The sequence below is a fragment of the Oenanthe melanoleuca genome, chromosome 18 (genome assembly GCF_029582105.1).
Source record: "Oenanthe melanoleuca isolate GR-GAL-2019-014 chromosome 18, OMel1.0, whole genome shotgun sequence".
Taxonomy (NCBI): Eukaryota; Metazoa; Chordata; class Aves; order Passeriformes; family Muscicapidae; genus Oenanthe; species Oenanthe melanoleuca.
Window position 1 is genome coordinate 6,539,473 of NC_079351.1, and position 12,083 is coordinate 6,551,555.

Sequence of the window (12,083 nt, forward strand, 5' to 3'; positions counted from 1 at the left end):
CCTTCTGTTTTATCTTTTTCCTTTCCATGCTTGCTGTTTCCCACTTGTGTTCTTGGTCTCCTGTGTGGGGATGTCCTGAAACCACTTCTGTGACTGGGTATGCTTTGACAAATGGATGTCTCTTCATATTTCCTCCTGTGTTTGTGTTGCTGCACATTTCTCTGTCTGGACACCGTGTCCTTGGGTGTCACCTTGGTGGCCTCCCCTCCTTGTGCCCTCTGTCTGATGTGGCCCCTGGTGTCTCAATGTGCTTGCGTGTTGTTTGCATGCCTGAAGAAGGGATTGGGGAAGTGATGGAGAAGGAAGATTGTATCCAGGCTCTGAGTGGACAGATCTTCATGGGAATGGTCTCATCTCAGTATCAGGCCCGCCTTGACATTGTCCGCCTCATTGATGGATTGGTCAATGCCTGCATTCGCTTTGTCTACTTCTCCCTGGAAGATGAGCTCAAAAGCAAGGTAAGCTGTGTTTGCTGACCCCCCTGACCTTGCCTGGCCCCTGGTTGTCTGACTGGGGAGTTTAGCTCCAATGCAATCTAAGGTTAATCTGATTCAGCCCACTAATGAGTCCAGAAGGTACCTGTGCTCCAGTATGGCGTCAGTCTGCAGTGTTCTGGCCTGGGCAGCCATTCTAAAACCCTTGTCTGCTCACCCACAGGTATTTGCTGAGAAAATGGGTCTGGAGACTGGCTGGAATTGCCACATATCCTTAACACCCAATGGTGACGTGCCTGGCTCAGAGATCCCCCCCTCCAGCCCCAGCCATGCTGGCTCCCTGCATGATGACCTCCACCAGGGTGAGAACTTGGCCTTGGCCACTCTGAATGCCTTGTATTTCCTGGGTGGTTTATTCATAAGTTCCTGTGTCCACACCAGACACTTGATCTGACAGAGCTTTGAGCACAAAAGTGGATGGGTCTCAGGTGTGTGTGTAGGTGACATTACTTTACATTTATAGCCTTTCTAGCCAGCCAGTACCCAGCTTTTGGGAGCAGACATCCTTCTGTGCACCAGCTGCCATGAATTTATACGCTCAGGAGTACTTATGGTTCTTGCTGGGGCCCTGGTCAAGCCACTGAAGGTCCCTTGCCTGTGCATTGCTCTTTTTTTTCTTACTTCAGCTGGGATTTTTTTATTCTCTTCCCATAGAAGGACAGTAGAACAGATAAAGTATCATGTCTCAAAAGAGCAGAGACTAGGCTCACATATCTACCTCTGAACAGATTAGTCATCTAAAAATACTGCATTTTAGATGACTGAGTGGGAGATCTGAGTGTTGCTAACCCAGAAAAGCAGGCCTCACGTTTCCTGGCTTCTGCAGCGCCACGTGTGTGTCCCAGTGGGTGGCACAGGGGTGGCAGAGGCAGGTTGGGATTGTTGTTTATGCTGCTTCTCTCTGCTCCAGTTTCTCGAGATGATGTGGAGGGGCTTCTGCTGATGGAAGAGGAGGGGCACTCAGATCTCATCAGCTTTCAGCCAACAGACAGTGATATCCCCAGCTTCCTGGAGGACTGCAACAGGGTGAGGGCCCCTTTCCCTGCACCTTCTGCTGTTGTCATGGTCAGGAGTGTCACCTCATTGCTCCAAGAGGAAATTCCTCTTCAAAGGAGATTGGTTTACAGTGGGACCTCTGATTTTCCTCACTCTCTTCCAGCTTGGTATCTAGAGCCTGGGAAATTTGTGATTCTCTCATTTAGTGACTTTTGCTGGACAGCTCTTTGCTTTGGAGTTTAGGAATGGAGGTTACCAAGCATGGGATGACCTTGAGAGCTGCATCTCAGTTCCTCTGGGTCCCATGGGCTGGGCAGGGAGTGGGAACATCCTCACTTTCCATGCAGACAGAAGAGAGACACTCTCTTCCAGCTGTGAGCCACAGACTGGTGCTGCCCAATGGTCAGAGTGAGACAAGCCCTTCCTGCTTCAAAAAGACCTCAAATGTGCTCAGTAGAGATTACAGGAATATCAGAGATACAGATTAAGAAAGTCTTTTAGGCCTGGTTTTATAAGGCAAGAACCCTTCTTGCCCTTTGATGGCAAGCCCATTGATGTGGCTGCCATTGAAGTAGATCCTGGAATAGTTGCTGGAAGACAGCAGATGTGTCCTGCTAGATTCTCCACACAGGCAAAAAGTCCTTAGAAATCCTCAAGCATTGGTTTGTCTCACTGACCTTACAAACCCTGAGGACAAGCACAGGCAGCTTGGCAGGCCAGTGTAAAACTTTATCAGAAAACTTGGGAAAGCCAATTCTATCTGCAGGAACATGAATTTGTATCTGATCTTAAAGTTGCATAATTGTAGGAATCATCATTCTCATTTCAGCAGTTCCCTCTGCAGTGCCTCTCTCTCACACTCCCTGCTTAATCTGTCCTTTCTCTTTTTCAGGCCAAACTCCCCCGGGGGATCCACCAGGTGAGACCTCACCTGCAGAACATTGACAATGTGCCTTTGTTGGTGCCCCTGTTCACAGACTGCACCCCAGAGAGTAAGTGGCCTTTCCTCCTCCTGACCATGAATTCCTTCCCCAGCTCCTTGGTCTGGCTCATCCAAGTGTGGACCTGGATGAAGAAAATTCCAGAAATCCAGGAGGACATATTGATATTAATTACCTTCTGTTGCTACCTGTGGGGAGCCAGGTGTTAACTGAATTTTAGTGCAGCTGTTGCCCAACTGCTGAATTGGGCTGAGAACCACTCCTTTCAATTTGCACTCAAGAGAAACAAAAGCAAAGATCCAAAATGCTACTGCCTTTCATTAAATAAGTGCTATCAGTATACCAGGAGACTTTGATCTCTGCTAACAACTCTTATATAACTTGGAAATCACTTCCCAGAAGAATTTTCCCCTGGCAGTTGCTGTTAACACCTTCTGCTGCTTTGCAGAAGGTTTTTGATTGCAGGAAACAGAAAGGACAAAATTTTTCTCTCTCTGAGGCTGTTACTTAAAGAAAGGGGCTGAGTGCTCGACTGGCAAATACCTGCCAAATCTCCAGTGAGTGTGGAGCATCATAATGATCTGCCATTTTAGTACTTCTGGTCACAGTTTCCAGCATGTCAGTCACAGTGCAGTCTGCCTTCACACTTAGTGCCCAAATTTCCTCTCTCTGACAGAAGTGGCAGCTCCCCACTTGACCCAGCCCCTCACTGTGCTGCAGGTCTTTGTGCACCAGGCATTTAGTGAAGGTGTTTACAAGGGCATCTGCAGAGGGGAGGCTTGGGCTTTTTTGCCAGGAGCATTCTAGAAAATCCATGTATACACAGGGCACTGTGCCTGGAGCTACAGAACTAAAATCAGATCAAAGAGCAGCTTGGACTTAGAGGCCCCAGGAATGTCAATAAACATATTGATAAGGGGTAGAGGTGATGGTGGGTGGGAGTGCAGGAGCAGGGTCTGGCTCTGAGTATGGCTAAACATGGCACTGCTTTTGGAGTGGTTTGTTACATTCCCTCCCTTCATTTAGACTTACAGCACCACTAGTGATGTGCTACTGAGCACGTTTGAAACACTATTTATTTTCAGTTTGAATTATTTAGGTTTATTTCATTTCTGCTGTTTTCTAACAAGACCATTTGATCCTGAAGCTGTTTTATGCACCCAGGCTATACCCACAGCTCTGGTCTGAAAGAGGTGTGCTGGAGATGCAAATCTCTGGGTTATAGGTCTGTGAACCAATTGCAGTGGCAGGTATATAGAGCACCTGGTCTGCAGTTAATTAACTATCTAATTGTGTGCTAACTGTGGATCTCAGTGTACACAAGTGGTGAGTATCAGATGGGGCAGTTTTAAAGGATCTGTTTGTTACCCAGATTGGAAAGGGTTTGAAACTGCATTTTTGTGTGTGCATAATGACATCATTGCTCCTTCTGTCCCTCTGCAGCCATGTGTGAGATGATCAAGATCATGCAGGAGTACGGGGAGGTGACCTGCTGTCTGGGCAGCTCTGCCAACCTGCGGAACAGCTGCCTCTTCCTGCAGAGTGATATCAGGTGGGGCAGGATCTATCCCTCCTCCAGCTGCCTTTGCCCTCATCTTAGCAAGTACCCAGCTGTGGGTCACAGCACACTGTGGACTGTGCAGGGAGGTGCTCACAATTGCTCTGTCCATTTTTAGCTGTATTTGTCTCCAAGAGGGAGATTTGGGGGGATTGGATGGGGGTGTCTGTTTAAGGCCCTTGATACACAGAGGTATTTCCATGTCTGAAAGGAAGATGCTCTCTTGCATGCTGGACTGTTGTGCCCCAATTGCCACTACAGATGCTTCCCATTGGGTGAAAGAGTGGAAGTACCCCGTGGATCAGCCAATTTAGGTGCCACAAACCCAATTAAGTTCATTATTTCTCTGTGAATAACTGAAAGTCTAGGGAGATTGATCCTAAATTCATGTTACATCTCAGGCTTCTCTACCTGAGCAAGGTACACAGAGCATGGCCCAGCAGTGAGACAGTTTCCTTTTCTGGGATGAGGCCTTTCACCAGCACCCCTTGTGTTGTCCTTGCAGTATAGCCCTGGACCCTCTGTACCCATCCCGCTGCTCCTGGGAGACCTTTGGCTATGCCACCAGCACCACCCTGAGCAATGGCTCTGAGGAGCTCACCCCCCTGCAGCTCTCAGGGCAGCTCAACAGCCTGCCCTGCTCCATGTCCTTCCGCCAGGAGGAGAGCACCAGCATCATCAGGCTCATAGAGCAGGTGAGCCAACAGCCCCTCTCCCCTCTGTGGGGAGCAGAGCCAGGAGCTCCCACGAGACTCTGCTTGAGGTACCCTCAATGCTGCAGCAGGAGCTTTGCTTGTCTCTCCTGGCCTTTGTCCAGGAAGCACGAGAGGGAGAATCTTCCTGCCTGGCCCTCCTGGTCCAATGGTTTAGAAATGGTGACTTGTGGCAACAGAACATGAATATTGTTCATTTGGATGAAGTGTAATCTTACAGAGATCCCTGGCCAGATAACAATGCAGTATTAAGGAGAAGCATAACCCCAGAAAAGCCAGGAGTTTAAACAACCCCCTTGGCTAAATCCTGCCTTTCCTTTAGAACCTCTCCATATAGGAAAGAGACCTTCCCTTTTTGCTTTCCCTGTGTGCAGATCCTCTCCCCTCCCACTTCCCCTGCAGCCCCCATGCTCTGTCCCTGTGTGCTGGTGGCTGCTCCCAGCAGGGCTCTGAGGTTTGTGCTTCCTTCCAGGCCAGGCATGCAACCTATGGGATCCGAAAGTGTTTCCTCTTCCTGCTGCAGTGCCAGCTGACCTTGGTTGTCATTCAGGTGAGTCCTGGCTGCCTGGGGAGGGTGTTTAGCTGCAGTAGCAGCCCAGTTACCAGCTCATCCCAGTGTTTTGGGTAACTCTCTGTCCTAGCACTGTTCATGCTCTTCACTCTGGGTTGTTTCTGTCCAGTTCCTCTCCTGCCTGGTGCAGCTGCCTCCCATTCTCAGTACCACAGACATCGTGTGGCTCTCCTGTTTCTGCTACCCACTGCTCAGGTGAGTCTGTCAGGGTGGAATCTGCTCCCACTCCCTCAGCTTCACCGTGTCTGTGCTAAAAGCAAGCTGACATCACCCACAGCATGCTGAGAAGGCTGCAAGGATTATTCCAAGCACCTGCTTTGACAAGGTGCTTGGAAACAGGGACAGGAGCATTTGTGTGCTTCTGTGTTAACCCCTGCCTTGTGTGATGGAAATTCTGGGGTGTCAGGTGGAGGCCACGGTACCACAGGTGGTTTTTTAACTCTCTCATATATCTGGAGGTCACTTCTGTCTCTGTCTGCACCTGCAATGAATAACACCTTTTATGGCATATGTAAAGATAAGTGCCAGTGCTCCAAGCAGTCTGAGCAGGTTATTTGGGTTCAAATGTTAGATAAAAGCACAATAGCTCTGGTGCATGAACACATTACTGAGACACTTCACTTACCTTTCTCCAGTATCTCGCTGCTGGGCAAGCCTCCCCACAGCTCCATCATGACCATGGCAACAGGAAAAAACTTGACTTCCATTCCCAAGAAGGTAGGTCACTCCTCAGATTTAAATTATCCTCACATCTTTCTCTTCAGTTTTATCCCAGTGTTGATGTGTAACTGAAGCACTGTGCCTTCCTAGCTCGCTCAGTAAATTGATCCATGGCATGAGCCAGGGAAGGTATCCCCTATTCCAGCATGCCCAGAGGGCAGATCCTCAGTGCAGCATCTCATCTGTACTACAGCTTGTCTTTTGCAGCCACTGATTCTCTGATGGCCCATGGGGAGGAGGTTGAATACCAATGACATGCCCATGTCATCCTCCTTGCTTTCCCTTGTTCACAGACTCAGCACTACTTCCTGCTCTGCTTCCTGCTGAAATTCAGCCTGACCATCTGCTCCTGCCTCATCTGCTTCGGGTTCACCCTGCATGAGTCCTGCAGAGGGGTGAACACCACCAGCCTCAACCTCACAGCCTGCTCCTCCATCATGCTGCACAGGTGAGGAAATGGCCACACACATCCCTACTGCTCCTGCCCTTTCCAAGGAGGACTGATTCCAGTCCTCTAACAAGCTTCAGCCTCTTCCATGACCCACCAGGGCTGTAGCCCTGACAGCTACATCATTGCCCACTGTCACCTCCTGGTACCAGCACAGCCTGAGCTCACACACAGATCCCTCAGCTGTTAAAGGAGGACATGGCTCTGGTGGAAGCAGGTCAGACAGTTAAGTGCCCACTGTTGACTTTCCTGTGTCCTCTCATTCACTAGCAATGCTTATGGTGCTCCTGACTGGTTTGGGACATTTTCCAATGCTCTCCTGGTAGCCCAGAAGCTCACAGCTGGACTGATTGTTTTACACACAGGTAAGTCCCTGTTCCCAAAGCCCCATTCCCTGCTCTGGGGGAAAACTGCATCTTCTGTCTCTTTCTTTGCCCCCTATGCCAGAGTACAAACTCCCTGATAAAAGCAGACTCTGCAGTGGCCTCACAGCACAAGCATAAATCCCCCTGTCTCACTAAACATTACCCTGGCAGATTAAAAGCAACACCCTCAGAACTGATTCTGCTTCCTACCAGCCTGGTGAAGTGCTGTCTCACCAGAAGAGCCAAATCCCTTTTGCCTTCTTGGAAGTTAGCACCAGCACCTGTAGCTCTCCAAAAGTATTCCCTGCTTCAGAAGTGTTTATATCCCCACTGCCTTCCCACAAAGGGCACTGGTGCAGCTGTGACTGTTTGAGAGCTGGAAGCCTTTTTAAACCCTCTGGAGGGGTGTGCAGCCAGCTCTGAGCTGATCCTCATCACCTGCACCCATTGCCTGGCAGAGCAGGTCCAGCTGCTCCCTGACAGCACTGAAGGATCTCAGCTCCCTGTCCCGTATGTCCCATGGTGCTGGGCAGAGCACTGTGTGCTGAGATGTGCACATGTCCAGTCCAACAGAAATGCTTCCTGATTTGATCCCCAGCTTTGGAGAGAGTGGGTTGCAGTACTTGTATGTCCCTCAGACCACTGAGGCAAGACAGGGGTGCTTTGCCTGGCAGCTGTTTGGAAGAGCCCAAGTGAAAGCTGAGCAAATGCTGGTCAGACAGCCCTGGGTCTCTGGCTAAATCTGTGTCTGGGCTGGAGCTTTCCTCTGTTGCAGCCCTGGAGCAAGGCCACACCCACCCCTGTCCCACTCCCCAGACCTGGGCCTTTGCCTGCTCTGTTTTAGCTGCCAGGCTGTGAACCAAGCTCCGAGAGAATAACTGTGTGCAGTACAACAACTGCACTGCCCCCACCTGCATTCCAGGGACTTGGAATTACTGTGAGCAGCCTGGTCTGAAAGAACCCTGAATGGTAGGCTGGCTCCAGGGACATGAACCCCACATCCCTTAGGAGTAACAGGTGTTGATGCACCTTGTGAAGTGCTGTATCTGTGTGTGGTGCTAAATAATCCCTTTTCCCTGCAGTGTTCATATCCATCACCCACGTCCATCGCACCAAGCCCCTGTGGAAGAAGAGCCCCCTCTCCAACCGCTGGTGGACGCTCACTGTGGCTGTTGTGTGAGTACCCCAGGCCCTGGGGAGGTGTTCCAGGGTGCTGCAGCAAGGAGGGCCCCAGGCCCACTCCAGCAGCAGTTTGGAGAATTAAGTGCATGGCAATTGATCTCTACTGCTGAACTGGTGAGGGGTCTCTGTTGTGAGCGTTTCATCTGGGCCTGAACAGGTTCATCTGCAAATCCTGGGAGGTCAGATCTGCTGAGATTTGCTGTGTTTGTTTTTCATCTTAGGGTGCTGGGGCAAGTGGCACAGACTGTGCTGGACCTGAAACTCTGGGAAAATCTCAACTCTTCTTTGACCTTTAACCACGTCTCCATCTCTCCAGTCTCGTGGCTCCTGGGTTTTCTTTCCTTGGTCCTTGTGGTTATCATCAATGAGATTGTCAAGCTGCATGAAATCAGGTATGGGGGTTGTAGGGAGGATGAGGAGAAAGGGCTGAAGCCTCCCTCCAGCCTGGCCTTGAGCTGCAAAAAATAATGATGTCCAGGGAAGAGGGTGGGGAACAGAAAGGAAAAGCTGATTGCATTGTGTAAATCACCTGGCTATTGTGTGCAGGCTCACGTTCCACCTCCCAGGGAGGAAGCACAGGGGAGGAAGGAGGGTCAGAGAAGGGCAGGGGCAGTGATTGGGAGCAGGAAGGGAGAACAAAATTTCCTTATCTCAAACCAAAGGGAGACAGCCAAGGTCTATGCAACACCAGCATGGAACTGGGGAGGGCTGTTCTCTCCATCTTGTCCCATGAGGACAGAGAGGCATTGAATCACAGAGGAAATGTGCCTTCACACAGAGCCTGGACTGTGGGACTCGTTTTCACGGGAAGTGGCTGAAGCCAAGAATGAGTAGCAGGCAAAGTGACTGGCTGTTCTTCCCAGCACGGGGAGCAGCCAGAGCTGGGAGTCAACACTAATGAACATTGATTCAGGAAATGGGCTGGGGAGGAAAGGCAGGGATTACAGGGAGCCCTAATGGGGATAGAGACACCATCTCAGTTCCTGTGAAGGGTTTCTGGACCTTTCTGTGCCATGTCTGGTGTCCCTGGAGATGGGATTTAGCTGGATGGGGTAGCACTGAGACCATGGAATGCTCTCTGGATTTGATTCCCCTCCCAGACTACCACAGGGCCCAGGCCAGGGGCTTCCCTGCTTCTTAGGGCTAGCAGCTCAGGAATGGCAGTGGGGCAGCCTTACCTTTCACCCCTCTGCCTACTGACTCTCTTCTTTCTTCTCCAGGGTCCGTGTCCGTTACCAAAAGAGGCAGAAGTTGCAGTTTGAAACCAAGCTGGGGATGAATTCACCATTTTAAAAGCACCCAGCTCAAGTTCCCTGGAGCCAGGGCCAAACAGCCACTGGGAGAGTGGCTGCAGCAAAGGCCCAGGGAGTTTTCCATCACAAAAGCAAACCAGACACCTCCTGGCAAAACTACATCTGCACCTTCCCAGGGCCCCAGGCAGGGATCCCCCCACAGGTATGCAGCCCCTTCCCAGCCTGCCAGGTGCCCTCACAGGAACCTGCCAGCTCTGCTGCCTGTTCAGGCTGCTCTTCCTTTATTTATTTATTACTGGAGGTATTTGTTAGTATCATGGTGATGCTAAAATGAAGTGGCTCCTTCCCTCTTTGTGAGCAGATGGGTTTCCTGGGCCTGGCAGGAGAATCTGGGGCCAGTAGGGCTGCTGAAGCAGGAGATCTCTATTGAAACTCATTTTGGTTTTCCATCTCTGTCTGCTCTCCGTGTGTGTGTGCCTGTGCATGCCCTCCCTGTCTGCCTGCCCTGTGTCCTGGGGCAAAGGAGCCATCCCTCCTGCAGTCCCAAAAGTGCTGGGAGCTCAATTTCCTGAGGGGACAGTGGAAAGGGTCTCTGGACAGCTGGGCTGGGCCAGCCCTGCCTTCTAGTGTTGTTGTCACAGCCATGTACTGGCTGTGTCAGAAGAGGGATGAGACATGGCTTTGGGAAAAGCTGCCTGTGATCCTCTGGTCTGGTGCAGAGGGAGAGCAGCTTCTCTTGCAGGGAGCCAGCATGGTTCAGCTTCCTGCAGCCCTGTTGAACCAGCTTTTATCTTCTTTAACACCCCCCAGAGAGGTTTTACAGCTGTTCTCCTGTTTGTCATCCAAACTGCTGTTCTGCTTCAGTGATGTGCCTGCTTGAGAAAACCACAGAGATAAAGCCTGAGCCCTGACTATCCCACCCTAGAGGAAGGGGATGTCTTTCCAGGCAGGATATCTGCAACTTGCAGTTGTGACTAATACAGAGCTGGTGAATGGCTCTTTTCCCAATCCCAGGGTTGTGCTGCATCCAGTTCTTGCTCCCAAAGGCACAGGGAACCCTGCCCAATCATGTCTGTCTGTGATAGTGCTGGGAAGTCTCTCCCCTCTGTGCTAATGCCTTCACATACAACCACAGAATGGTTTGGGTTGGAAGGGGCCTTAAAGCTTATCTTGTTCCACCCCCTGCCATGGGCAGGGACACCTTCCTCTATCCCAGAGTGCTCCAAGCCCTGTCCAACCTGACCTTTAACAATTCCAGGGATGAGGCAGCCACAACCTCCCTGGGCAACATCTGCTCAGTGTTTTTCTGGAGGTCTCTACATTTGCCTGGGGGGACTCTCCCCTGGAGGCTGCAGCAAACCATGACCTGCCCCAGTGCAGCACACAAGCTCCTGAGCTCTGACCAGACCCCCTCTGTACTAGGAGCACTGGTCCTGTTGTGGGCTGACAGCCAAGGGCCACAGAGGAGCACACAGGCTTGGCTACCAGAATATTTGCAGCTCATGGAGATGTTGACTCTAATTCTAAACACTGACTAAAGCTGGTAAATCCTGGACCTGTTTTTGGTTCCAACATTAACACTACAATATTTGGCTGTTACTTCTTCTTTGGTACCCAAGATTAACAAGTGGCAGCTGCTCTTTCCTGGGCAGGCAGGGAGCTTTCTGGAATCCCCAAGCTCTGCCCTGCTGCTCCACCTTGTCTTCCTCACTTTTCAGCATAACCAGAGAGCATGGACACAGCTGAGTGTCTCTAAGCAATACCCTCCCCCTGCTGTGGGGCTGGTAGAGGAGCAGAGCTGGGTACAGCCAACCCTGAACACTCTGAGGATGCTGGAGGGGGGCAGCAGGGGGGGTTCAAGCCCTGGACCCAGCTCCTGCAGTGGGGGTGGATGTGGAAATCCCATGCTGGCAGGATTTATAGAATAGGAAGCCAGCAGCTCCCTGGGGAAGCACAGGGCTCTCCCCTGCACCACAGCAGTGTCTGCCCACCTTTGCCAGCCAGGCTGGACTGTGCCCTCACTCCCCTGGCACCTGCAAGGCTCAGGGAGAACAAGCTGCACCTTTCTCAGCCTCAATTCACTAAATGCCAGCTCCAGATCTGACACGCCTGGCCCCTGAGAAATCAGCTTTCCTTCCAGATGCCAGGGTTGGATCACAAGTGGGGTGTGATCTACTCTGTGGCCAAGCTGAGCTGGAGTCAGAGGCAGCTCAGCTGCTCACTGCTGTCCCAGCTTTCCCCCCAGCCACACCCCAGCTCTTGCCCTGTGCCATGAACTGTTGTAGGTGTTAAAAGGCAGCAGAGTCCAGAGATTCCTGCTGGCCACACCTTCCTCTGGAGGAGGCACCTTCAAGGTTTCCTCCTCTGAGTGATCACAAATGTTTATTTTCCTGCATCCTCCTTCCCCAGCTAGACTTGCAGGGAGCTAAAGTGTATGAATGGAGCCTTTAGGATGGTCTTGCCAGTGCCACCCTTCCCTCAGCCACTGAAGTGTCTAAGGGTCAGAGTGCACGGCTTCAGAAGGAAATTTCCTACATCAAGATGTTTTTAAATGCTGTATATTTTATATTAAATTTTTTGGGATGTATGTAAAAATATTTCATTTGTATTAAAACTTGTAAATTGTATAAAAAAGAAAAAAAAAAGAAACAAACCCAGACCCACAAGCATCCAGTATAAGAATGGCAATAAATGATAGTCTTGGCTAACACACCCAGGAGTTGGGAACGAGTTTGCACCCAGCAAAGAAAGAAAGTAAAAATGTCTGTGGCTGCTGGAGTCACAGGGTGTGAATTTCCTGTTGTAGGGACACAGCCTGAGAGCTTCATGCTCCTGGGATCCA

The 12,083-nt window shown here is 50.8% G+C and overlaps 1 protein-coding gene across 3 annotated transcripts in view; it reads left to right on the forward strand.

The window, feature by feature from the left end:
• The window catches only part of TMEM94 (transmembrane protein 94), a 49,780-nt gene extending 37,827 nt beyond the window's left edge, over window positions 1–11,953 (forward strand). For 2 of the 3 annotated variants that reach the window (XM_056506148.1, XM_056506150.1), the window contains 14 exons: window positions 277–458; window positions 658–796; window positions 1,405–1,520; window positions 2,383–2,482; window positions 3,875–3,983; window positions 4,495–4,684; window positions 5,175–5,252; window positions 5,383–5,468; window positions 5,909–5,990; window positions 6,287–6,441; window positions 6,712–6,806; window positions 7,889–7,982; window positions 8,210–8,380; window positions 9,209–11,953. In XM_056506148.1, the coding sequence (XP_056362123.1) occupies window positions 277–458; window positions 658–796; window positions 1,405–1,520; window positions 2,383–2,482; window positions 3,875–3,983; window positions 4,495–4,684; window positions 5,175–5,252; window positions 5,383–5,468; window positions 5,909–5,990; window positions 6,287–6,441; window positions 6,712–6,806; window positions 7,889–7,982; window positions 8,210–8,380; window positions 9,209–9,281 (1,670 nt within the window). In that variant the 3' untranslated portion in view covers window positions 9,282–11,953. The remainder of the gene's footprint in view (window positions 1–276; window positions 459–657; window positions 797–1,404; window positions 1,521–2,382; window positions 2,483–3,874; window positions 3,984–4,494; window positions 4,685–5,174; window positions 5,253–5,382; window positions 5,469–5,908; window positions 5,991–6,286; window positions 6,442–6,711; window positions 6,807–7,888; window positions 7,983–8,209; window positions 8,381–9,208) is intronic. The other variant, XM_056506149.1, reaches the window with a different exon arrangement.
• The last annotated feature ends 130 nt before the right edge of the window (window positions 11,954–12,083 follow it).